At 39.4% G+C, this 26,824-nt stretch overlaps 2 protein-coding genes across 6 annotated transcripts; one reads left to right on the top strand and one right to left on the bottom strand.

Annotated features, from left to right (window-relative positions):
* The first annotated feature begins 47 nt into the window (after positions 1-47).
* On the top strand, positions 48-8,675 carry prpf31 (PRP31 pre-mRNA processing factor 31 homolog (yeast)). Of its 3 annotated transcripts, none has more exons than XM_085473997.1 (14): positions 48-244; positions 921-1,133; positions 1,228-1,288; positions 2,099-2,182; positions 2,287-2,384; positions 2,670-2,776; positions 4,089-4,258; positions 4,355-4,512; positions 4,592-4,681; positions 5,168-5,295; positions 5,609-5,681; positions 7,005-7,133; positions 7,205-7,303; positions 7,406-8,675. In XM_085473997.1, exons 2-14 carry the CDS (start codon positions 921-923, stop codon positions 7,517-7,519), a joined length of 1,524 nt encoding a protein of 507 aa, XP_085330123.1. In that variant the 5' UTR covers positions 48-244; the 3' UTR covers positions 7,520-8,675. The 3 variants fall into 3 exon arrangements, with proteins under 3 accessions (XP_085330123.1, XP_085330122.1, XP_085330125.1); XM_085473996.1 differs by lacking the exon at positions 48-244 and adding an exon at positions 342-513; XM_085473999.1 differs by lacking the exon at positions 48-244 and adding an exon at positions 479-518.
* A 690-nt stretch (positions 8,676-9,365) lies between these two features.
* Positions 9,366-26,521, bottom strand: cnot3a (CCR4-NOT transcription complex, subunit 3a). 3 transcript variants are annotated; one of them, XM_085473993.1, is made up of 18 exons: positions 26,383-26,521; positions 25,699-25,769; positions 25,474-25,541; positions 25,307-25,381; positions 25,134-25,223; positions 24,880-25,008; positions 24,594-24,689; positions 24,244-24,463; positions 23,447-23,580; positions 23,166-23,222; positions 21,948-22,875; positions 21,753-21,858; positions 21,515-21,656; positions 19,728-19,836; positions 12,334-12,532; positions 10,885-11,017; positions 10,328-10,453; positions 9,366-10,242 (listed from the first exon to the last, which is right to left on the bottom strand). In XM_085473993.1, the coding sequence occupies exons 2-18, from the start codon at positions 25,721-25,723 to the stop codon at positions 10,144-10,146; spliced, it is 2,736 nt and encodes a 911-aa protein (XP_085330119.1). In that variant the 5' UTR covers positions 25,724-25,769; positions 26,383-26,521; the 3' UTR covers positions 9,366-10,143. The 3 variants fall into 3 exon arrangements, with proteins under 3 accessions (XP_085330119.1, XP_085330120.1, XP_085330121.1); XM_085473994.1 differs by lacking the exon at positions 26,383-26,521 and adding an exon at positions 25,988-26,093; XM_085473995.1 differs by lacking the exon at positions 23,166-23,222.
* Between the last annotated feature and the right edge of the window lie 303 nt (positions 26,522-26,824).

The raw sequence follows: 26,824 nt of genomic DNA, 5'->3' as shown, positions 1-26,824 counted from the left end.
GCAAAAGGCAAAACAAAAAAACACCCTCTGTGATTGTGAAGTGTACTGACACAGTTTCCCAGAAAGCTTTGCGAATGTACGTATTTAATCTGCGACCAGCGGTACATCTGCGCCGCACAACCGGATTGCAAACACTCAAGAAAACAGAGGGACAAATCATTTTGTATTTCTATTCAAAGCGACTGAAACCTGCATTGGACGTCTTTAATTTTTTCTTAAACCAGTAGGACTCTAAAACTCTGAGGTATGTCAAAGTTACTGAGAAATCGCTCAGTAACGTCGGACCAACGTTCGATAATGCTAGCTAGCTAACATTGGTTAACTCCAAACACAGCCAGCGAAAACCCAAAGATGGAAGCAGACTTAATACTTCGCAGTTTTTATGAGGCGGTGATAGCGTGTGAGCAACTGAACACGGCCACGATTGTATCTCAAACGAGTCTGAGAAGAGCTTCTTTGTCAGAAACACAAAAATATGTCTACAGATGGATTTCTTTCAGGCTTGATAACGCAGTGAGGTCCATAAGTTTTTGTGTTGACACGCTTTTTGTATTTGATTTGTATTTGTATTGTTTGATAAATGAGTAAAACTAGTGTTAAGTATCTAGTGCTCAAATAATATTATTAAGTAAGGGGATATTAGAGACGTGCTTTTTTATAAGAATTTAAGAATAAGAATATTGTTTTAGTTGCTGGTCGTGCGTCTGCAGTGATTGCTTTATAAGCCCTTAGAAAACAGTCAAAATGGGATCCTCAAGTTATGTAACCAGATCATTAATAAAAAATAAATTCAGAGTTACATCAACAGCAGCAAATAAAGAACATATACCCCACCAAACTCAGTGACAACCTCATGTACCCTGTGGCAAACTGATCCTAGTTGGCTTTGCCTGTCCTCACAGTTTTTCCATCGATTGCAGATGTCTCTGGCAGATGAGCTCCTGGCTGATCTGGAGGAGGCCGGAGATGAGGGAGAGGATGGACTGTACCCAGAAGAAGAGAGGGACAGCGATGGAGAGCCGAACCAGGGAAGTGCAGACGGAGGGCTGGAAGACATCCCAGAGGAGATGGAGGTGGACTACAGTAAAACTGAGAGCGTTGCGTCTATTGCAAAGCTTCGCAATAGCAAACAGGTGAGTTGTAACATACAAGAGCTTTACACATGTTGAGATTAGCAGTAAAATGTCTGCTCTGTTCTTCCCAGAGTGACTCTTGTGTGTTTTATAGTTTTCAGAGATAATGGACAAAATTTCTGAATATATTGGGAAGCAGCGTAAGAACTCAGAGGGTGAGTGTTGTTATTATTATTTAAGGCTCTTCTCACTATCAGTTTCCATTCATTTCTCTGTTTTACTCTGTAAACACTAGAGGTGGGAATCACCATACATCCCACGATACGATATTATCACAATACTTAACGCACGATACGATATTATTGCAATTTTTTAAAAATATTTTGCGATATTCAGATTCTGTACATAAAGGTAAACTTTATCAATATTCATTTTATCTAATAACAAAGTCTCGCACTCAGTCTTTCTCTCATTTCAGTCAGTTTTATTGTTGACAAACCTGAACGGTTTGTATTACAGTCTAGCCCAACTTAACTGAATGCAACCATCTGGTACAATTATAGCTATTCTGAACTATGCAATTTATGAAAACTATGCAGCCCCTTCAGCAACTGAAGAATTTGAAAGTAAATTAAAACAAAATATAATTTTACATTAAATAAAAAGGTTTTAAACTTAATTAGAATAAAACATGTCTTAAATTAAAATAAGTAAACTGTCATGTTTATTGCTAAAAAAGCTAAATACATTTGGACAGTGAAGGAATGTCAGGATTCTTGCTCAGAAAAAGGAGCTGATCAACGTGCTCTGAAGTCAGAGCATGTTCCAGTCCACAAAAACCTTTTTTGTAACAAAATATCGATTTCTGCTGTCCCTGTATCGATACATTATTAGCAAACAAAATATCACGATACTACACAGTATCGATTTTCCCCCCCACCCCTAGTAAACACATTTCATTTGAACTTTATGGTAACCCACAGTCGTCATGGAGTTGTTATTATTTTTTGTGTGTTTGCTTTCAGTCTCAGGCCCAGTCGAGGCCGACCCAGAGTACAGACTGATAGTCGCAGCTAATAACCTCACAGTGGAGATCGACAACGAGCTCAGTGAGTTGGCTTCTTCTCTCTGGTGATCCATAATGCTATGTTTTAAGATTTCGCTCTCTTCCTTATAACCTGAGATGTCCTCTGTGTTTCTGATCTGTTTCCAGATATCATCCACAAGTTTACCAGGGACAAATACTCCAAGAGGTTTCCAGAGCTGGAGTCTCTGGTGCCGGATTCTTTGGATTACATCCGTACTGTCAAGGTGAGCTAAACTATGTATTCATTCAAAAAAAGAAGAAGCTCCGAGTTGACTGTTTCTGTTTTTTAGTTAGATTTAGGATTTCTATTTTTAACAAAACTGACGTGATTAAAGAGTTTAAAACTGCACAGATTGAAAATTATGTTGCAGTTAAAATTTTCCAATTTCGGCTTTCAAATTTCTCTGTTTAACTGCAAGCAAACGTGTTAAAAAAATTGTTTCTTGTAGTTTGTTTGACCATGATGTTTTCTCCCCTAATTTTTCTTCTTTTTTGTGGTTTGTGTCTAGGAGCTGGGAAACAATCTGGAGAAATGCAAAAACAATGAGACGCTGCAGCAAATCCTTACCAACGCCACCATTATGGTTGTCAGTGTCACAGCCTCAACCACACAGGGGTAAGTTTATAAGATTTAAAGGCCCCGTCTCACCAGAAGAGTTTCATGTAGTTCACTGTGAACACTTCCTGCTAGAATCACCTTAAATCACTTACTGGAAATGAAAAACTAGGGGGTTGCTAACGCTGGGGGGCTGGAGCCTATCCCAGCTTAATGGGGAGAGGCAGGGTACACCGAGCACAGGTCACAGGGCTAACACACAGATGGGCAACTGTTCACATTCCTGGTCATGTTCACACTCATATTCCTACCTATGGTCAATTTAAAATCACAACCATGAATGCATGTTTTTGGACTGTGGGGGGAAGCCTAAAGAGAACCCACACAGACCAAGACAGCATGAAAGACCCAGAACCTTCTTGCTGTGTTGATTGCAGTTTTATTCCAGTTTTCTTCACTTAAAGAAAACTGGAATAGGTCAAGGAAATTGTAATCAGTGCATCTCAAAACTGAAGTGTTAAGCAGTTATTTTATAATAATCAGTGACAGTAGCTCATAGGAAAGGGATGGGGAAACTAAGTTAAGTTACAAAGCATCAATAAGACGTTCATATTTTTTTCTATTAGAATAAAAATCATTAACAGGTTATTTTTAAATAATAACTAAATGCACTCAGTATCATTCTTACTATTACATATCGAGAAGAAGTGCACAATCATACCCCTTCTCCATAAGTTATCAGTTTATATTTATCCAGCTTCCCTATTGATATAAACCTCAGTAATAAGAATACACATTTCTAAAAACAGAATATATATGCTACATAAAATTAAAATTATTATCATCATATCTTATTTTTACAATTGGATAAAAGCCATGTACTTCCAATTTTGGAATATTAATTGTAAAATCTGAATAGGTCTGAAACACAAACTAAACACAGTCTTCTTCTTTGAGTCTCATAAATGCCATAACTTTTATACCTCATTTTGAAGTGAATTTGAACAGTTGCAAAATTAAAACTTCCTTCAGTCTTAAAAAAGTTACTTTGAATACTTCCTGTTTTCAAAGTGACCTTTCCTTTGAAAACTACATTTCTGCTCTTTTGAATTTCATAAGGTCTGTAAATTTCAGTGTTTCAAGCTATAAGAATAATGAATTTGTGTGATTGCTCATACAAAGAGTAGCCCGAGTAAGCTGTATAGGCAGAGATCACCCTCACTGATTTCTGATGCACACCTTGTCTTGCCAAAGTTGACAAGAGAAACAAGGGTTATCGATAGTAGAGCTTCGAGGAGGAAAGAGTTTGTGTTGTTATGTATTTTTGGTTATTACTGTAACTGAACGGCGACTGTGCCACTTGTGCCTTCAGGTCGTTGCTGAGTGAGGATGAACTGAAGCAGCTGGAGGAGGCGTGCGACATGGCCCTGGAGCTGAACCAGTCTAAACACAGGATTTATGAATATGTAGAATCCAGAATGTCCTTCATTGCGCCAAACCTGTCCATCATTGTTGGAGCATCAACAGCAGCAAAGATCATGGGTGAGAGAAATCTACTGACTGCACAGTGTTTACAAATGTACATCATCTTCACTGAGGATTGTTTCGGTGACTGTCCGGTCTCTCCTGTGGATGCAGGTATCGCCGGAGGCCTCACTAACCTGTCAAAGATGCCAGCCTGTAACCTGATGCTGCTGGGAGCGCAGAGGAGAACCCTCTCTGGCTTCAGCAGCACCTCTCTGCTCCCTCACACCGGCTTCATCTATCACTGCGATGTTGTGCAGTCATTGCCACCTGTCAGTGAATATATGAGCATAAACTGCATGAATGCATTCTGTTCAGCGTGACGGTTAACAGTGTCCTTTCCTCCTTCAGGATCTCAGGAGGAAGGCAGCTCGTCTGGTGGCTTCAAAATGCACTCTGGCCGCAAGAGTGGACAGTTTCCACGAGAGTTCAGATGGCAAGGTGAGTCTCTTAAAGGAACACCTAAGTTTTATAAATGCCTTGTGTATTAGAGCAGGGCGATCGTGGCTCAAGATTTGGGAGTTCGCCTTGTAATCGGAAGGTTGCCGGTTCGAGCCCCGGCTTGGACAGTCTTGGTCGTTGTGTCCTTGGGCAAGACACTTCACCCGTTGCCTACTGGTGTCCGGCAGCCTCGCCTCTGTCAGTGCGCCCCAGGGTGGCTGTGGCTACAATGTAGCTTGCCATCACCTGTGTGTGAATGGGTGGATGACTGGATATGTAAAGCGCTTTGGGGTCCTTAGGGACTAGTAAAGCGCTATATAAATACAGGCCATTTACCATTTAGAGCAAGAATAAATGTACCAGCAGATACAGAGATTATGATTTCTCTTGTCTGTTGATGTATATTTGGTTGGATTTTTCATATTTACATGCAAAATTATTTGCAACTGTTTCATTTGGCTTAAAAATATTTGTCACTGTTTGCAGGTTGGCTATGATCTAAAAGAAGAAATAGAAAGGAAGTTTGATAAATGGCAGGAGCCTCCACCCGTGAAGCAAGTCAAACCACTGCCAGCCCCGCTGGATGGACAGAGGAAGAAGAGAGGAGGAAGGAGGTAAACAATCTGTCAGCTACCTGAAACGGGCCTGCCAGAATAGACTGCTAAAGAGGATTGCAGTCTGGAGATGGAAATTGATTATTATTGGAATCTTTTAAGAGGGAGAAGGTTACTGAGATTAAACTGATCTAACATTTATTTGAAAAAAGTTTAAAAATTCAGCAGAAACAGAACAAGGCATGACACAGATCAGCATCCTGGAAACCTGCAAGAAGCTTACGTAACTTTCATAGCCAAGTTTAGACTACCACCAACGACTATAAATATCCAGTGAATGGCATAACCAAGCTCCGCTGCTCTTTTCCTGCAGGTACCGAAAGATGAAAGAGCGTCTCGGGCTGACTGAGATCAGAAAACATGCCAACAGGATGACCTTTGCAGAGGTCAGTACATATTTTCTCCGCTCCTGTTTTTAAGATTTGTTTTTAATCCAGTGATATTTCATGTTTCATTATTGATGTCTGACTATGATCCATAATTCATTTAGCATTCTTTTCTTTTATTCAAAGATGCTTTTAATGAAGACAGAAGGAAAACCGTACAAATAGTTAATACAAAAAATAATAATATAGTAATATAGACATGTTACTAAATATGAAGACATGCAGGAGGAATCTCTTCTCTTCCTCTGGTTAGTAGTAATGTAGGGGTTTACACATTTGCCTAATAAGCAAAAGAGGAGACTGCTGCTATGGGCGATCCCTAATGAATAAGAAAGCAACTGAAAGCTTTTAGTAATTTCAGACCTGGGATGAATGACGACTCAAAGCAGCCTCACTTTTGGCTCGCACCAGCTTTGTGCAGCAGAGCCAGTGTAACAGGATGATGGGTTTGCGTAGGTTCTCAGTTATCCAGGTCATGGTAGTCCCTGAAAAGAAGGTCGCTGTACTTCATAGGAGAAACCAAACAACAAACAGATGACGTGATGTACACAACAGTGGCTGTACAGGTTACATGTTTTATGACTGTTTACATTCACTGCTGCCATCTTGGATTGTGCAGTTGTGACTGATGGGGCTGCTCTGAATTTCTGAGTTGGAAGTCCGACGAGAAGGGGTTATTCCAGTTGAAAATTCCAACTCAAATAGAAGCCACCATAAAAACCTGAGACAGCTGTTCTGTTTTAGAGCTGAAGAAGTCTCTTGGTTGAGAACATCTTCACAAACTTAAGGAGGTCCAGTTCCTTTCTTTTCAAGCACCCAACAAGACAAGCTATTTTTATTTTATTTTGTACTCACCGAGACTTCCCCCAACACTCTGAAGGAGCTTCAGCAAGATGATTTTACTGCAGTACAAACAGTTTCTACTCTGGTCTGTTAATAAATGTGCAGTTTCTGAGCTGCTTATTGCTCTCTGTGGATGGAGACTTGGCTGTTATGAATGTGTCTTCGTTACCTTAAACCACTGTTTAAAAACGGTCCTAACAAGTATGAAATCCAGTCCTTTAAAAAGAACTTCACATTTGAAAAAGTCTAAAACGTATTGAATATTTTGCTAATAAAGAAAGTAAAGTCCTTTGATTCATAATGGATATAAATTTGAGAGAACTCTTACAGTAAAGCAAATTAAATTGGTTCATTGTTATATTAACCCCTGTTGGGGAGTGTTCTGTAATCCAGGCATGGACTTCATTGATATTTCGATGGTTAATTATATTACAAGGTAATCCTGCTCCAGTTAATAGTTTCTCCTGTGTTGTGTTGCAGATTGAAGATGATGCGTATCAGGAGGATCTGGGCTTCAGTCTGGGTCAGCTGGGGAAGAGCGGCAGCGGCAGAGTCAGGCAGGCTCAGGTCAACGAGGCCACCAAAGCCAGGATCTCCAAATCCCTGCAGGTAAATGCACTCTTCTCTCCTGCTGGTGTTTGTATCTACATCATCTCTAACATTTTGGCTTTTGTCCACAGAGGACGTTGCAGAAGCAGAGCATGACATATGGAGGAAAGTCCACAGTCAGAGATCGTTCTTCAGGAACCAGCTCCAGCGTAGCATTCACACCTCTCCAGGTAAAAAGAAGCGGACTCATTAACTAAAGACCTGCCAGAGAGTTTGGGGTTTTGTTTTGTTTTTTTGTTTGTTTTTAAATCTGTTATTGTTTCCTTCTGCAGGGGCTGGAGATCGTGAACCCGCAGGCTGCAGAGAAGAAGGTGGCAGAAGCTAACCAGAAATATTTCTCTAACATGGCAGAGTTCCTCAAAGTCAAGAAGGAAGCTAAGATGTGAAGACATACGGACGCCCTGCACATGGACAGTTGCACAGTTGTGAAAGTATATTTTAAAATTTGGCTCACCTCGTGTTATTTTTTTTAATTTTTTTTTTTTAAACTTGTTTCGACTTAAGGGGTTGGTTTTTTTTTGGTTTTTTTCCCCATCTAAATAAAATATAGAGTTCACTTTGTAGGTATGTGTTCTTTCTAAAAACAAGAAACAGGAGCCTCCTCTGTGACATTTGAATTTATACCTGCTTGTTTTGATCTTCGATTTTGAGTGAAACTGAACTAATTATGTTGAATTTTGAGTTAATACAGAGTTTATTTTTACTGAAAGTAAAGCTGCTACGAATAAGATAAAATCCCCACGGTCACTTTATTAGGAACTTGCTAGTACTGGGTTGGACTCTTTTGTCATCAGAACTAGTTTACATTTTTATGGATCTGATTCAACAAGGTGATGGAAACGATCACACAGGTGCTGTAGTTATCAGCTAATGATCTAAATCTCATGTTTCACCACATTTCAAAGGTGACTATGATGATCGTCTGAGCTTTGTCAAATGTCCGTAACCTACTGGAAGCAGGTTAACATGCCATGACCACAGTGTACCCATCGCTGTGTCATAAAGGGACACGGTCAGCAACAGAACAGACTTTGCTTTGTGAGGAAAGCAGATGCAACAAGGTTGCATCATTTTACAGGTTAATTTAGGTTTTTTCTTTGTGTAGCTACCAAACAGCACTATGACAGTTATTTAAATCTGCAGGTAATGTGTAGTTACTTTGATGGGCAGGTGCATGTCAGGTGTGCTTACTGTAAGTGAAGCTAAACGCAGCAGATCTTAATATTATTTTCCTTATGTCATCTGGTATTTCTTGGGACACCAAAAAACAAAACAAATTAAAGGTGATGGAAAATATGTGGATCCATATTCCATGTAGGAATGACAGGACTTTACGCCACACACTGATGGATAATTTCTTAAAAGTATTTATTGAAATTTTACAATCCTGTTATAACCCCATTTATGACATCTCCCATGCAGAACTGTGATGAGAAAAATTGTAAATATGTGTTGAAATTCACATTTTAGCAGTTTCACTGACCTTTCTGTAAACCTTAAAAGCCCAAAAAATAGAATCTATAAAAGGCAAATCTCTCAGAACGTTGCTGCATTTTCCTTGTTTTTTTCCCCTCCCACATGCTCATCCCCCTCTTTTCCCTCCCACAAAAAAAAAGCCTGAAAACGAATCACACACAACATAACCTGTGGTACAGAACTCTTCATGGTTGCTTAAATGGAAAACTGATTCGGTTTTAACACTCTCCCTCATTCAAACTGCCAGGAAAAGGTAGGATGCGTCCCATCCCAGATTAAATCTTACTGTTCTTCGGGCTAACACAATGGAACAACCACGGCAGACGAGACACTTTCTACTCAACCCACGAGTTAAATTTACCACCTGAATTTTAGGATTTCTGTTTCAACTCTACATGTAAACAGTTTAGTCAGTGCACATTCACTGTATAGGGCTTTCACTGAAATATCAGGTGGTAAACTGAACTCAGTGAAGTCTGGGATAAAGTAACAACAGAATAAAACCTTGGCTAAAGCTGGGAAGTTGACCCAACCAAACCCAGATTTATTATCTAATGCTGTGTGTACTTTTGAGGAAATGAGAGGTGACCTGGGTGTAGGTACATTTCCCTCTGCTCAACATGGCCTTTTCACACTGAGGGAAAATTAAACATCAAGTAGATTAATGTCTCAAATCCTATCTTTAAGAGTTGTTTACAAGTTTATTAATTTGTCACAAACATGAAGGCGCAATAATAATGCATTTTCCTTGACACGTTAACTTAAAAACATTTTATTTGTAAAGAGAGGGAGTCAGAGACCAGTTCAATTGCATAGCAATTTAATCCATGTCCAATAAGGACTCTTTCCCTGTCACAGGGAGAGGCCCTGTGGTCACTCTCAATCAGCGTTTTAAATCGACCAAGACAATATCAATAAAACTATTGATAACCGCTCACTATCTTCAATAGTGACCATATTTAACAGGCATTGTAGGATCTTAAAAGAAGCCATTCCTACACACCATGACTAAATGTCCACTGTACGTCCCCATTCTAAACCACCAAATTACAGTAAATACGAGATGGGCAGTTTACTTAATCAAATCCAAAAGTCTGTTTTGTGTCAAGTCAAAAGGCTTCCAGGCTGATGTCGGGTAGGTGGTACAGAGAATCGTGTTGAAACGGGGGAAAAAAAAAAAAAAGACAACGAAACATGAGAAACATGCATGGGGTAGGCTTTCCTAATGCCACATACTGAGTGTGCACACAGACAGGCACAAACGCAGATCTCCAACGAGAACCCTCCCAGCTTGTGCAGCGCGATGCATTTGATCAGACCCACGGGGCATTTTCTTTGGTCAAAAGCAAAGCACTACATGAGGAGCAAGGGCTTCACATTTGAGATGCAGCCTATACAGACACCAGTCTCCAATCTCAGGAGAGGGTTTCTACTACACATCACAATCTCTATCCACAGTTTGGAGTTCAGTCTCGGAATGTCAACAGCAGCACATTTTGTCTTTTCTGTCCTTTTGTGTCCGTCCGTCCGTCCGTCACTGCAGGTCTCTGTCTTCCAGGTACCTGTACTCGAAGGTGAACCCCTCCTTCTTTCTCTGGCCCCATTTCTCGTAGTCAAAGTAAATGTAAGTGCCCTAAGGGAACAGCAGAGTGGTAAGAATAAAAACCTTAATCAACACCACAATGACCATAAATCGGTGTGCGGAGATGAACCCACACCTGTTCAAACTCATCGGTGATGGTCTTGGGCTCCTCGTGCCTCTGGAACCACATCATGTACTTGGTGTGAAACCTCCAGGACTGTTTCTTCAGAGCCTTTGCAGACAGATACTGAGCCTTGGTACCCTGAGAGAGAAGTCAATAAAACCATTATGCTCACAAACTTTAACAGATCACAGAAAAAAGACATTCAGGGTGTTTAGTCCGTTTAATTCAACTCTGTCCTTCTCATTATCCACGTGCACTTTTTGTGCGATGCGGCAGTGCACCATAGATGTCCAGATCACAAAAACGGTCAGTACGGGCAACAAAACTATAGCTGTAAAATTATTGTAAATTTTCCACCTTATATAGCAAATCATTCTGCTCCCGTCCCACATCTAACCAATAAGCTGACTAAAAGTTTTCACATGGTTTGTCGCGATGCATTTTGGTTCGCGCTGAGGTTTCTTTGAGTTTTTTTGTGTGAAAAGGAACCAAATCATAGAAAAAAGCTCCAAGTTTACAAACTCAAACAATCAAACCGATTCGTGTGAGTTTACATGGAGAGCGTTTACCTCCAGGTAATAGAAGATGAAGAAGAGAGTTTCTGTGGACAGTCTCTGGTAGAACTCTATGGAGTCAGAGTGATGAGGTGGGACCTGATGATGGAAGGGCAAGGTGGGACATGGATTCCTCATCAGGTATTGCCTTTAAGACAGAAACAGAAAACTCTTTAATGAATGCCACTGATCAAAGCATACTTCAGCTGTGCTCATTTCTGCTCTAACAAAGTACTCCATCCACACTACCCAAAACCACACGTGAATATTCAGAACTTTCTATTAGTGTCAACAGATGTCACAAACACTTTAAGGTACAACAGGTTCATCTTTTTGCTTATTGAGGTTCCGTTGCGAAGCCTCCAGTTGCTCCCCGAAACTGGTCATGCCGAGCAGGTGTATGACCCTTCATTACCGAATGAGCATGCCCTGGATAAATTCTCCTTTCTGACTCTAATAATAGTAAAAATTTTAAAAATGAACTTCATAAATTATTCATTACAACTGAAAACTAGCAACTGAGCCCATGAAGTCACCAGAAAAGCGTTTACTTTTAAGCCACAGAGCAACGCAAAGGGCTCTTTTCCCCAAAATTTGTGCAACCACGGATATACAGTACTGTACCAAAGTTTTAGGCAGGTGTGAAAAAATGCTTTCAGAAATATAAATGATTGTTTATTGGCCCCAAATGTATTCTGCAGCAGGATGACCCCAACATACAGCCAAAGTCATTAAGAACTATCTTCAGTGTAAAGATAAAGAAGAACAAGAAGTACTGGGAGTGATGGTATGGCCCCCACAGAGCCCTGATCTCAACATTATCGAATGCGTCTGGGATTACATGAAGAGACAGAAGGATGTGAGGAAGCCTATATCAAGTTCTCCAAGATGTTTGGAACAACGTGCAAGCCAAGTTCCTTCAAAAAAACCTACAAGAATCGATTCTGTTTTGAAGTCAAAGGGTGGTCACACCAAATATTGATTTGATTTCTCTTTTGTTCATTCACTGCATTTTGTTAATTGATGAAAATAAATGAGTAACACTTCCATTTTTGAAAGCATTCGTTGTTTACAGCATGTTTTCTCACCTGCCTAAAACCTTTGCACAGTATTTTTTGAAACTGCAGAACACTGCACATTTATATGATATTGACTTAAACATAAGGTATGCTTGCCCTAAAGCACAAACTTATTTATTGCCCTTCTGGAGACTAATGGGGACTATATTATTTCTTAATTTAATAAAACTAGTGATTAAGAACAAATTTGCTTTAAAAAAAGAAAAAAAAAAATCAGGTTTTATGACAAATTTTAAACTATCCTACATATTTTTTTAGCAGAGCAGTATGCATACACAATGCAAATTTTTCATTTAATCAAAGTAAATTTGCAAAATTACTGTGGGAAAAAAAGTGCATCTTTTTCCCCCCCCCCTGACGCTAAAGGAAATTGTGATGGGCTCACCTGATCCTCTCAGAGTCAGAGGGGTGGGGCATGTGCGTCCATGCCGACTCCTGCATCGCCTGCTGGTAGAGCTGGTCTTTGGGGAGAGGGGTTGGACCCAGCGGACAAACACCGAGCGATGGGGGGATGTTGACCTCTGTCACGGACGGCTGAGGCGCGGCAGGTGTGCCAGGTGCTGCAGATGAACCAGAGAAGATATCTGCAGGATGCAGAAAAAGCAACGGCTATCTTCAATTACACAAGAAGCCATAGCAATGCCTCACTTCCCATCATCTGTGTGGGGTATGGTTAGATGTGACTCTTAACGACAGGGCGAGCAACTGAAGGTAAAGTTTTAAGGTTATTCCTTTAGTTGTACCAACTCTGTTTTTATAAGAGTAAGAACATTCCAACAGTAAACTAATTACAGACATAATCTAGCCTCATGGTTGTAGCTTGAATCAAAAAAGGCCTTGACCTGAAGTTTGGACCTTTCTACACTCTCTTTCCAGGTACTCTGGCTTCTTCCCACAGTCCACAGACTTGCATGTTATGTTAGCGGGTGATTTTTGATTGGCCATGACTGTGAGTGTGAGCATGAATGTTGGTCAGTTGACCCTGGGGATAGGCTCCACCCCCGACACTCTAAACTGGATAACAAATGAACGAAAATGTGTGTGTGTGTTTTAAGATAAGCAATCCCTATGTGCCAACTAGAAAATGCATTTTCTGAAGAAACTGCAGTGTGAATGCTTGAATCTGAATGTATGCACTGAAATGAATTAATTGCTGAATTTTGAGTTAAAAATATTGAATGAGATTAAAAAAAAACAAAAAAAAAACGAATTTAACCTGAAAACAAAGGTGCTGAACTGCTAAAAGCTGAAGGTTACACAGAAGAAGAAGTTGGAAAAAAGCTGAAAATGTTTTAAATGTAAATTAGAAAACCCTAAGAAATGAGAAAAGAACATTTAGAGTCAGAAAACATCTGAATGAATATTAAAAGGTCATATTCTTTGAATCACTGAATGACTCAAATGTGATCCCTCCACTTTGATCCACACAGTTTAAAAAGTTTAAATGCCTGAGCTTTGAAAGATACGGTGTTGGAAAGAGAACAATAATGGCGACAATTTGAGGGTAAAATGATGGCTGTGACACTGTGGACACAGCAGCAGTTGAAAGAGAAGTGTTTAAGATGAATCTTGGTACAGTGGCAGGCAGAGCTCGTTAAGCAGGCAGGTGTGAGCCTGGTTGCTATAGTGACCGCACCCAATGGCTCCATACACACGGACACAGACATGCGCCTCACTTTTGCTGCTTAAAATGAACAGAAAAGTCAGGCCGAAACAAATCATTCCCAAATGAAAAGTATAGGTCGTATTGACAAAATTCTTTCACCGTGAGTGACAGCAATGTCTAGTCTACTGAATTCTCAGTTTTCATGCCTGTGGAGTTTATTATATGGACGTGGTGACAGTGGAAAGACACCATGCTCTTCTGATTTTCAAACGAACCTTCTGAGCCATTTTAACATTAGAGTCTATGGAAGAGTTGGAGGGAGGAGGCTGTGCATTGGTGACATTTACGAAAGAACCATAACACCTAGGACAATAGTAAACACATTGGATGAAAGAGGACAGCGATGGCTACGTTTTGAGGGTAAAATCATACCTGTAGAGCAAACGCTGCGGACACAGCAGCAGTTTTAAAAAAGATTTTAAGATTAATTTTTTTGCTCCTCTCACTCTAGCAGTTGAGCTGTCTCACTCTAGCCCCAACATTCCGTCCCATACACACCCATTATAAACTCTGAAACGGGTGAAAAAACATCATGAAACTTAAACTGGAACTGAAGAAAAAGTATAATAGATATTGAAAAGATAAATGCAAGTTGAATAGTTGAATGTCTTGTCTTCGTTTTAAAGTTTGAATGGTGGCTCTATGTCAATGTATGTGGAAGTAGTAAGAGTTTAAAAATGAGTAAGTTGAATGAGGATTTGAAGGGTCTCCCCATTGAAATACATTATAAATTTTTGTTGAATAAAGTTGAATAAAATTAAAAATATAAATGTTAAAAATATGAAAAATGGAAGCAGTGTTGTCCAAAAGAATAGGAATCTAACGGTGTTGGAATGGTTTTTCTAAGTTGAACGGTTTTGAAGGAGTAGGATTACAAAAAACGTACGGAATACAGAATAAAATATAATAACTAGAAAGTGCATTTTCTGAAGAAACTGCAGTGTGAATGCTTGAATCTGAATGTATGCACTGAAATGAATTAATTGCTGAATTTTGAGTTAAAAATATTGAATGAGATTAAAAAAAAAACAAAAAAAAAAACGAATTTAACCTGAAAACAAAGGTGCTGAACTGCTAAAAGCTGAAGGTTACACAGAAGGAGGAGTTGGAAAAAAACTGAATGTTTTAAATGTAAATTAGAAAAACCTAAGAAATGAGAAAAGAACATTTAGAGTCAGAAAACATCTGAAAGAATATTAAAAGCTCATATTCTTTGAATCACTGAATGACTCAAATGTGATCCCTCCACTTTGATCCACACCGTTTAAAAAGTTGACATTTCTGAGCTTTGAAAGACACTGTGTTGGAAAGAGAACAACGATGGCGACGTTTTGAGGGTAAAATGATGGCTTTAACACTGTGGACACAGCAGCAGTTGAAAGAGAAGTGTTTAAGATGAATCTTGGTACAGTGGCAGGCAGAGCTCGTTAAGCAGGCAGGTGTGAGCCTGGTTGCTATAGTGACCGCACCCAAGGGCTCCATACACACGGACACAGACATGCACCTCACTTTTGCTGCTTAAAATGAACAGAAAAGTCAGGCCGAAACAAATCGCTCCCAAATGAAAAGTAAAAGTCGTATTGACAAAATTCTTTCACCGTGAGCGACAGCAATGTCTAGTCTACCTAATTCTCAGTTTTCATGCCTGTGGAGCTTATTATATGGACGTGGTGACAGTGGAAAGACACCATGCTCTTCTGATTTTCAAACCAACCTTCTGAGCCATTTTAACATTAGAGTCTATGGAAGAGTTGGAGGGAGGAGGCTGTGCATTGGTGACATTTATGAAAGAACCATAACACCTAGGACAATAGTAAACACATTGGATGAAAGAGGACAGCGATGGCTACGTTTTGAGGGTAAAATCATACCTGTAGAGCAAACGCTGCGGACACAGCAGCAGTTTTAAAAAAGATTTTAAGATTAATTTTTTTGCTCCTCTCACTCTAGCAGTTGAGCTGTCTCACTCTAGCCCCAACATTCCGTCCCATACACACCCATTATAAATTTTGAAACGGGTGAAAAAACATCATGAAACTTAAACTGGAACTGAAGAAAAAGTATAATAGATATTGAAAAGATAAATACAAGTTGAATAGTTGAATGTCTTGTCTTCGTTTTAAAGTTTGAATGGTGGCTCTATGTCAATGTATGTGGAAGTAGTAAGAGTTTAAAAATGAGTAAGTTGAATGAGAATTTGAAGGGTCTCCCCATTGAAATACATGGGAAATTTTTGTTGAATAAAGTTGAATAAAATTAAAAATATAAATGTTAAAAATGAGAAAAATAGAAGCAGTCATGTCCAAAATAATAGGAATCTAACGATGTTTGAATGGTTTTTCTAAGTTGAACGGTTTTGAAGGAGTTAGATGCCAAAAAACGTACGGAATATGGAATAATAACTAGAAAGTGCATTTTCTGAAGAAACTGCAGTGTGAATGCTTGAATCTGAATGTATGCACTGAAATGAATTAATTACTGAATTTAAGTTGAAAATCTTGAATGAGATAAAAAAAAAAAACCGAATTTAACCTGAAAACAAAAGTGCTGAACTGCTAAAAGCTGAAGGTTACACAGAAGAAGAAGTTGGAAAAAAGCTGAAAATGTTTTAAATGTAAATTAGAAAACCCTAAGAAATGAGAAAAGAACATTTAGTCAGAAAACATCTGAATGAATATTAAAAGGTCATATTCTTTGAATCACTGAATGACTAAAATGTGATCCCTCCACTTGGATCCACACAGTTTAAAAAATTTAAAAGTCTGAGCTTTGAAAGACACGGTGTTGGAAAGAGAACAACGATGGCGACGTTTTGAGGGTAAAATGATGGCTGTAACACTGTGGACACAGCAGCAGTTGAAAGAGAAGTGTTTAATATGAATCTTGGCCCAGTGGCAGGCAGAGCTCGTTAAGCAGGCAGGTGTGAGCCTGGTTGCTATAGTGACTGCACCCAATGGCTCCATACACACGTACACAGACATGCACCTCACTTTTGCTGCTTAAAATGAACAGAAACGTCAGGCCGAAACAAATCGTTCCCAAATGAAAAGTATAGGTCGTATTGACGAAATTCTTTCACCGTGAGCGGCAGCAATGTCTAGTCTACTGAATTCTCAGTTTTCATGCCTGTGGAGTTTATTATATGGACGTGGTGACAGTGTAAAGACACCATGCTCTTCTGATTTTCAAACCAACCTTCTGAGACATTTTAACATTGGAGTCTATGGAAGAGTTGGAGGGAGGAGGCTGTGCATTGGTGACATTTATGAAAGAACCATAACACCTAGTACAATAGTAAACACATTGGATGAAAGAGGACAGCGATGGCTACGTTTTGAGGGTAAAATCATACCTGTAGAGCAAACGCTGCAGACACAGCAGCAGTTTTAAAAAAGATTTTAAGATTAATTTTTTTGCTCCTCTCACTCTAGCAGTTGAGCTGCCTCACTCTAGCCCCAACATTCCGTCCCATACACACCCATTATAAACTCTGAAACGGGTGAAAAAACATCATGAAACTTAAACTGGAACTGAAGAAAAAGTATAATAGATATTGAAAAGATAAATACAAGTTCAATAGTTGAATGTTTTGTCTTCGTTTTAAAGTTTGAATGGTGGCTCTATGTCAACGTATGTGGAAGTAGTAAGAGTTTAAAAATGAGTAAGTTGAATGAGGATTTGAAGGGTCTCCCCATTGAAATACATTATAAATTTTTGTTGAATAAAGTTGAATAAAATTAAAAATATAAATGTTAAAAATGAGAAAAATAGAAGCAGTCATGTCCAAAAGAATAGGAATCTAACGGTGTTTGAATGGTTTTTCTAAGTTGAACGGTTTTGAAGGAGTTAGATGCCAAAAAACGTACGGAAGATGATATAATAATAAAGATTAGAAGAACAATACTGTGAATGCTTTTCAAGCATTCACACTAATAAAGATTCGAAGAACAATACTGTGAATGCTTTTCAAGCATTCACACTAATAACTAGAAAGTGCATTTTCTGAAGAAACTGCAGTGTGAATGCTTGAATCTGAATGTATGCACTGAAATGAATTAATTGCTGAATTTTGAGTTAAAAATATTGAATGAGATTAAAAAAAAAACAAAAAAAAAAAAACGAATTTAACCTGAAAACAAAGGTGCTGAACTGCTAAAAGCTGAAGGTTACACAGAAGAAGGAGTTGGAAAAAAGCTGAAAATGTTTTAAATGTAAATTAGAAAACCCTAAGAAATGAGAAAAGAACATTTAGAGTCAGAAAACATCTGAATGAATATTAAAAGGTCATATTCTTTGAATCACTGAATGACTCAAATGTGATCCCTCCACTTTGATCCACACAGTTTAAAAAGTTTAAATGCCTGAGCTTTGAAAGATACGGTGTTGGAAAGAGAACAATAATGGCGACAATTTGAGGGTAAAATGATGGCTGTAACACTGTGGACACAGCAGCAGTTGAAAGAGAAGTGTTTAAGATGAATCTTGGTACAGTGGCAGGTAGAGCTCGTTAAGCAGGCAGGTGTGAGCCTGGTTGCTATAGTGACCGCACCCAATGGCTCCATACACACGTACACAGACATGCGCCTCACTTTTGCTGCTTAAAATGAACAGAAAAGTCAGGCCCAAACAAATTCTTCCCAAATGAAAAGTACATGTCGTATTGACAAAATTCTTTCACCGTGAGCGACAGCCATGTCTAGTCTACCTAATTCTCAGTTTTCATGCCTGTGGAGTTTATTATATGGACGTGGTGACAGTGTAAAGACACCATGCTCTTCTGATTTTCAAACGAACCTTCTGAGCCATTTTAACATTAGAGTCTATGGAAGAGTTGGAGGGAGGAGGCTGTGCATTGGTGACATTTATGAAAGAACCATAACACCTAGTACAATAGTAAACACATTGGATGAAAGAGGACAGCCATGGCTACGTTTTGAGGGTAAAATCATACCTGTAGAGCAAACGCTGCGGACACAGCAGCAGTTTTAAAAAAGATTTTAAGATTATTTTTTTTGCTCCTCTCACTCTAGCAGTTGAGCTGCCTCACTCTAGCCCCAACATTCCGTCCCATACACACCCATTATAAACTCTGAAACGGGTGAAAAAACATCATGAAACTTAAACTGGAACTGAAGAAAAAGTATAATAGATATTGAAAAGATAAATGCAAGTTGAATAGTTGAATGTCTTGTCTTCGTTTTAAAGTTTGAATGGTGGCTCTATGTCAATGTATGTGGAAGTAGTAAGAGTTTAAAAATGAGTAAGTTGAATGAGGATTTGAAGGGTCTCCCCATTGAAATACATTATAAATTTTTGTTGAATAAAGTTGAATAAAATTAAAAATATAAATGTTAAAAATATGAAAAATGGAAGCAGTGTTGTCCAAAAGAATAGGAATCTAACGGTGTTGGAATGGTTTTTCTAAGTTGAACGGTTTTGAAGGAGTAGGATTACAAAAAACGTACGGAATACAGAATAAAATATAATAATAATAATAATAATAATAAAGATTACAACAACAATACTGTGAATGCTTTTCAAGCATTCACACTAATAATAAAGATTACAACAACAATACTGTGAATGCTTTTCAAGCATTCACACTAATAACTCAGGCTCCAGACTGCTCTAAACTCTCTGATTTTTTTCTACTTCTGGCTGCCTCCTCTGTGAATCGAAGCATAAAAATGCCAAGCTGGAAAGAAGCAAAACAGGAACTTTCCTTCCTACACTTTGGCAGCAAAACTCATAATTATGTTCACGAAGCAGTAACAATCTGGCATTAAAAGGAAAACTAAATGTTACCAGAACAAAGGGAAATGTCTTAAATATGTCACACATAAAAACCTCCTGCCTCACAAAAACAGCTGGCAGCAACAAGCTAATGTTTGTTATCTTCATAAAAGACAAATAATAACTTAGTTTGTAAAAAAAAATAAATAAATAAAAAATCAGTTTTTTACACTTTAGGCTTAACTCTTTACGTTACCATGAGCAGTGTGTAAGAATGTTTTACTGTACAATTATTTAAAAAAAACAAAACAGCAAGCAGCATAAAAGCGTGATCTGCTTATTCATCATAAAGAGCTGAAAAAAGGTAAAAAAGGTCTGACCGTTTCGACCTCTATCCGTTATATGCAGGTTGGAAATCTCGCCATCCAGGCCTGATCCCAGCGCTGCTCTCTCCGCCATCGCCTTCAGAGAGCTGAGAGGCTCAGGTGCCTGAGGAGGGAACAAGGCCCCATTAATGTGAACACACAGAGGCTAAAAGTCACATTAAACTGGGAACAGCCTACAGTTACTGGAGCTTAAAAGTAGAAGCACGATGAATGGGAGCATTAGAAGAAAGTAATACTAGAAGAGCAAACAACATATTAAATAAAGATCAGCTACTAATAAAACTTTTAAGAACAAGATGTTTTTCTGTCAGCTGCACTGCTCAAAGACAGGAGCGCCTGTCTAAATGTATGCATTCATCCCCTTAACACCTAGTCTATCATATTTAATACACACAGTTTTTTGTGAGTTTTTGAGACTTTAGAGCATCGGTGTGATATTTTTTTTTTTTTTTTTTTTTTTTTTACACCTGAAAAAAAGATTAAATTGGAGAATAAATTTTTTTTTAAAATTTAAGAAACAAATTTAAAAATGTAAAATCGAATACATTTTTAAACAAATTTGTCAGATTGTTCAATAAACTCTCCATTTTAAAAAATGCTTGGAATTTAATTTTCTGGCAATTATTTCACATATCAGGCTTATAGGGGTTATTACCTGTAGCAGAAAGGCTCCAAACAGACAAAAGTCAGGATCTGCGTGTTTTCTGGCAGTAACATGAGTAAGTACACAGTAAGTGTGTGTTTGTTATAAATGTGATCAGCAGAGGTTTGTGGGCACTCAGGGATAATTTAATAATTTTATACTCAGCAGCAAAAACTATGGATTCCAGCACAGACAGGAATGTCTCAATTCAAAAACAATTCAGTTAGCTGGTTATCTTCTGACCTCAGGAGCTCCTACATCAATCATATCATTCATATTCTCCATTTCTGATTTGATTATGAGCCACTATGTTGTAATCGTCCAAAGCAGACTTGCTGTGTGCTCCTATACAAACAACAAATCTGTTTGAAATCAACTGTGTGTTAACATGATAACAATTCACCTCGTAGCTGATTGGATTGGTTCACAGATTAAACGTTTTTTCATATAAGATTTTTCTGGAAATTCACTTCCAGAAACAGAGCCTTTAAAAAGTGGGCGGTCACTGTTGAGCTGAACTGACAGACCTGATCAGAAAATATTGATGGAAGTGCTCCTAGTAATGCTCCTGCTGACACTATGGCCTATTATTCTTGGTGTGATACGGCTGATTCAACAGTGTGTGGGTCATTTTTATTCCCAAAAACAAATATATTTTTTTTGTTTTTCAATATTTTACTATAACTTTTCACTTATAATCACTGAAATGTTTCAGAGTAAACATCAATAACTGACCCATTATACTGCTTACTGCTGCACAACCCTTGAAGCTCAAAGTGACAATGAAAACAACTTAACTAACAGATAAGTTGGGTTCATTTAAAAAAAAAAAAAAGAAAGAAAGAAAGAAAAGACAACTTATCAGACCTGATAACTATTTACATTAACACAGTTTAAAATATCTCACAGACAAAGGAAATCATTTATGTATGGTAAACAAAAGCAGAGCCATTAAATAAGGTATTCCTGTATAAAATATATTGTGTGCATGACCCCAGTCACTAATTTTAGCCTCTGAAGTTTTTTCTTCCACAAATGGAGCCTGTTTTAGCTGATTCAAGTCTGCAAGTTCATCCATGCTCCAAGCTAAAGATGCCAATGTTACATGCTCAAACTTAACCTCGTTGGTATGGCTCACCTTTAGCCCCTCAGAGGCCTGTGAAAAGGAGTGGGGCCCGTTGAGAAGACTCCCTCCACCCGGTGTGCTGTCTGAGAACGAGGGGGACGGAGAACTGGGAGGCAGGGTGATGGAGCTGATTAAACTGGGACCATTGTCCATCCTGCAGAAGGTGGGGTGGGAACAATGGCGAGAAAGTTAAGAACCAGCATGACAAGAACAAGAAGAAACGTGTCAAGTTTCAGGAGAAATAACTTACGGCTGACTGGTTGAGGAACTGAGAGATGAGGGTTGGCTGCTTTGTGACTGGTTCGGTGTGCTTAGAGCCGATTCTGTGGAACTCTCCGCCACCACAGCACTGTAACCTGCAGGCAGGCGAAGGACACGTTAGAGCAAAAAAAAACTTTTATAGAAATCTCACAATGAACTCAAGGACCGCAAAACTTCCACCTACTTGTGCTTCCATTTTGCTTCAGTCCACTTGGTGGTCTAGCAGGAGCAGAATTCACTCCTACTCCTCCAACCACACCAACGTTTCCTCCGTTGCCTCCCATCATGCCAACTACTCCTGGAGTAGAGCTGACAGAACTTGGGGGAACCTGAGAGGTACCAGGGGCCACACTTTGCCCAGGAACCAGACCCAAAATATTCGCACTCAGAGAGTTGTGGGCTGGACTGGAACCCAGCAAACCAAGCCCTGTTCCTGCCCCGTTGGTGGTGACTCCACTGGAGCCAGAGGTGGGTATGGAAGTGCTGCTCTCTGCTGAAATGCTTGACTGAGTGGTGCTGCTCAAACCCAAGCCTCCGGATGCTGCTGCCTGAGCATAGGGGGCAGGTGTTGAACCCGAAATGAGCCCTGCCATTGTGTTTAAAGGAGTGGGGTGGCCACCCATCCCTAGCCCTGGCATTTGATTGGCACTGCTTGTCCCAGTCATGCCAACTTTGCTCAATCCCAGGCCCAGCCCAAGTCCCAAACTGGATGCCGATGTGGGTCCAGATGTGGACTGTGACTGAGGATTGGGAGCTGATGAAGTGGATGTGTTGGGTGTAGGAAGAGAGGGGGCAGTAGACGTTGGGAGAAGTGGGTTGCTGGGTGGGCTGGGGGTGTTGTTTGAAGGGACTGAGGGTTTCGTCTGAGGTGGCTGCTGCTGCTGCGACTGGTTTGGCGGCTGAGAATTCTGCTGCTGCTGTTGTGCAGGTTGATGCTGATGTTGCTGCACCGCACTGCTGAAGCTTCCTATAAGACTGCTGCTAGTGGGCACTGCAGGAATCCCTCCGACAACACTCGCCATGGACACAAGGGAGGAGGATGAGGAGGACCCAGAGGTGGTGGAAGAAGAGAAAGAGGATAACAAGGATGGGGTGCCGTTCTTCACAGGTGACTGGAAATAAACATCAGAGGAAGGCATCTCAAGTAAAACTGACCAGAGGGCATGAACAGAGATCTAAAATGCATAAGGAGCAAAGTTTACTATGATCTATGGAGGCCCATATATGAAGGAAATGGAAAAAACTAAATCAGAAGTCTCCAACCATGGTCCCACAGAGAAACTCCATTTTAGTGCCTGAGAGGCCAAAACCCTTCAGCCACCATGGCTCACCAGGACCAAGGATGAAGAGCACTGCACTAAACTGTTCATCTACTGACACAGCACAGATGCGAACCTCTCACCTGACTAACTTCACTGTCTGTCGACCGTCCCCTTTTCTTATCGTCCTCTGAATTCTCCTATAGGAGGAGATACTTTGATATGACAATCCACTTTTGAAATGTAGATTCAACATACTAGCCAGTGGATTATAATACAATGGGGAATGTGGGTGGGTTAACCAAGTGCAAACTTAAAGAGACAGGCATATATGCACAATTGTGTCAGAATGTTCTTTAACTATCCAACATCCCTTTAACACCAGGACCAAAACTTTAATGATAGAAAAAAGACACAAACTCACAGCAGTGCAAGTGGCTGGGGATGGAGGGATGGGTGAAGAAGAGGTGGTGGAAGTGGGAGTGCTACTAGAGTGGAGATACACCTCATCTTCCACGTTGCCCTGGCCCGATGGTGAAGTTGCAACTAATGCTGCAGCTACAACAGAAGAGTAGGACATAAAGATAAGCATCAGATATCGTCATGACATCAACATGACAACTATTTTACTAAGTCATTGAAACAAGAAGAAAGAACAGACTAGTTGCCCAAAAGGAAGGAAACAATATGAAAACATTCAAAACACTGCAGGAACTGATGGATTTGGTGAAACCATGGCTGTGCTATGTGACACTGTTTACTAATCAAAACGTGGTTTAAATGCCACTGAACTGTGTGGCACTTTGTGTTGTGTACAACATGCACGCATGCAGATTAGTTTGCTGAGTGGGACCAACCAAGTATTACCAGCAGGTTAACGTCCATTTTCTCATCACTTCATTTGAGTCAGAGTGTATCAGTTTACTCTGACACAGCTAACATATAATCACTTTCTACATCCAATTACAATGGAGCTGTGCTGGTTCATCTATCTTACTTTGTACAAAACTTCCCAGTGCAGAGAGAGAGGGGCTAATCTACCAGAGCTGCACCCCAGGTAAGTGGCAGGTGGCATCATAACATCTTTGAACCAACAGGTAACTGCTGGTTTACATTAATGAAGTGAGAATAATTTCTTAACTGACTAGAATTTCTGGTATCGTAAAGCAAGAGCAGCAAAACTTAACCGAACACTCGCACACTAGACAGTGCTCTACTTACGGATGTCTTCCAGATCTAAGTCATCGTACAGGAACTCATTTTCCTCAAAGTCTGGATCTTGAGAGGAGTCAATGTAATATTCAACATCATCCTTGATCTTTTGGATTGCATCCACTGGCACGGAGTCATTGTCCAGCATTCGTAAAATGGTCTCCAACATTCGAATGTGGAATCGATGTCTCTCAATCAACCGCTTGAGCTCATCAATACGATCTTGCTTCTACAAGACAAAAAAAACAAGTGTGTATGTATGTTAGGATATATTAACCAAAAATTTAACAGACAGTTAAAATTTAACCAGACAGTTTAGAAACAGACATCCTTTCAGAGAGTGACATGGGATGACTCACCTCTTTATCACCCTTCTTCTTTCTTGTTTGAACTGAAAGAGATTCCACTTCACTTTCAAACTGATCCACCTGCATATTTAGAGTGTCTATTGTATTCTGCAGATGAGAAAAAAAAAAGAGTGTTAATTTTTTCAGATCTTATTAATTTAACCATGTTTTGGGAATATCTGTGGTTGATTTGATACAATTGTTACGTTGTTAAGTTTTTTGTCTATGCCTTTTCCAAAGAAATGTTTAAAAAAAAAAATCACGCACAGAAGCATAGGTAAAACATAAATGTATTTACTGTTAGCCACTGTCCTGTTTCCTCCTTTTCCCTCTGAGCTGGATCCACTTTCTGAGCAAGCCCCAAGCCTTCTTTAGAGTAGGCTTTTGTTTTTGTTTCACGTTCCACCACCTTGAACCGCTCCATTTGCTAAAGAAAAAAAAAGATCCAATTAGCTGTTAATTACTTCAGGTCTGATGTAACAATGCACTTTAGTTATACATAATATAAATGCAACACTTTTTTTTTTAAAGTACACTTGTGAAGATCCATACCGTTTCTATAAGTTTGCGGTTCTCAACTAGCTGCCTTTTGTCCTTGATCTCGTTTGAGGCCACCCATGTTTTTATTTGATCTCTCAATCGCTGAAAGAGCACAGATGGTGAGCATTTTAAAAATCACATAGCTAATTTTGAATACTTACATGGTCATTGTTAAGCTTTCTTACCTGAAGTTTTTTAATCTCTTTCTTGAGGTCAGCCTCATATTTTTCCTTCTGATTTGCATTGGCTGCATTGTGGAGCTAAAATGTAAACAAATCATTTAGATACTGTGTGTCTTTTCCTCATTAGTTACTAAATAGACAAATAAATACAGAATGGAAGAATCTCTTACCTTCTGCCAGATATCTTCAAACTGTTCTACACCTTCAGCTACTTTTTTCAAACATCTATCGATTTCACCTGCACAAATTCAAAAAATATGATGCATTACCAAAAGACCTTATAAACTCTTTCAAAACAGTAAGAGCATGCAAGAGGAAATAAAGTTTCCTGTACACCAGCAGACCCTACAACGTGATTCATATTGTGCAACATAACTGAAGACAGTTTCTTTTACCTTGAAGTTTTCTCTTGTCAGCCATGGCTCTGACTACGACAATGTCCACATTCCGTCTGTCACGAAGTTATCTGGGTGAAGAAATCGAAGCGTGTGTCAATACAAACAAAAATCCCTCCAAAAGAGGAATCGTTACATCGCTTTCCACAGTGAACCTGACATTAACTCCATCTAGCTACCCGGCTGACGTTAGCAGCTAAATAACACCACAGCTTCAGAATTTAAGCACGCTCAATGAAAATAAAGTTTTCTATGGCCACTTCTCCATCCTAGTATTGTCATATATCACCTTGCTAATATTTCCAACACAAGTGACATGGTTGTCAGCTAAATTTAGCCACCTAGCACGCTAACGCTACTCAGCTAACGTTAATACTAGCCAGTAGCTTAGCCTCTCCACCTCGCTCGGTTCCTAACCGACCCGTTTCCTGGAACTGCCCCGGTGCATGCTGACAGAACAACTTCATATTCATGCATTATTAATTTGGGGTCCAGCACAGTCTTTATATTGTGGTTTTGCGTTGTGAAAGGCACAATAATAACAGAATCCGTTCCAATCTCTAACATGCTAGCTAATGCATAAAATGCTAGTTAGCAGCTTAGCTTGCCAGCTAGTCAGATTTAGGAAAAAGGGATACTGGGTCAAGCCGACAATCTAGATTTATACTTGTGCACGACATTTACCTAGGGTATGGGATTTCGTTTGTCTTTTTTCAAATAGAGCCAAAACTAATTCCAGAAAGTCTTCTTTACTTCCAAATTGTGTTTTCTTTTCGACAAGCTCGCTCACTGTAATGTAGCTGAAGATGGACGGTAGCTAAAATCCCACCTCCTTGCTGGGATCCCGCCCTAAATCCAATCTATAAACTCTGATTGGATATATCTCACGCCTGTCATTGCGAAACATCCGCTGGAACGAGAACCAGCCATTGGCTCAGCGAAGTGACGATCGATGATCGACACAAAACCACCCGAGGTTCACAAAAATGCAAATTTCTACATTTAAATTGTTTTTTTGTTTTTTTTTTACGAACTTATAACTTCATTGTGTGGAAATTGTATACCTCGTTTCGTTATTTGAAAATGTATTTTTAATTTAATTTCTTAACACTAGTTAGAATGTTGC

The sequence above is a fragment of the Copadichromis virginalis genome, linkage group LG11 (genome assembly GCF_057382275.1).
Source record: "Copadichromis virginalis isolate Kocher_CV1m ecotype Utaka linkage group LG11, C_Virginalis_male_GT1.1, whole genome shotgun sequence".
In the NCBI taxonomy this organism is placed as follows: domain Eukaryota; kingdom Metazoa; phylum Chordata; class Actinopteri; order Cichliformes; family Cichlidae; genus Copadichromis; species Copadichromis virginalis.
The sequence above is the reverse complement of the archived record's forward strand: the minus strand, read 5'-3'. Positions and strand labels throughout refer to the sequence as shown.

What these genes read in the sequence shown, in the direction of transcription:
- prpf31 (XM_085473996.1), top strand. Translation starts at nt 352, where the DNA reads ATGGAAGCAGACTTAATACTTCGCAGTTTTTATGAGGCGGTGATAGCG. An exon ending in ATTACATCCGTACTGTCAAG is followed by an intron (nt 2,385 to 2,669) that starts GTGAGCTAAACT and finishes GTTTGTGTCTAG; the next exon opens with GAGCTGGGAAACAATCTGGA. An exon ending in AAGAAGAGAGGAGGAAGGAG is followed by an intron (nt 5,296 to 5,608) that starts GTAAACAATCTG and finishes CTTTTCCTGCAG; the next exon opens with GTACCGAAAGATGAAAGAGC.
- cnot3a (XM_085473993.1), bottom strand. Translation starts at nt 25,723, where the DNA reads ATGGCTGACAAGAGAAAACTTCAAG. An exon ending in AGGCCTCTGAGGGGCTAAAG is followed by an intron (nt 19,837 to 21,514) that starts GTGAGCCATACC and finishes TTCCCTCCTCAG; the next exon opens with GCACCTGAGCCTCTCAGCTC. An exon ending in TCACCGATGAGTTTGAACAG is followed by an intron (nt 10,243 to 10,327) that starts GTGTGGGTTCAT and finishes CTGTTCCCTTAG; the next exon opens with GGCACTTACATTTACTTTGA.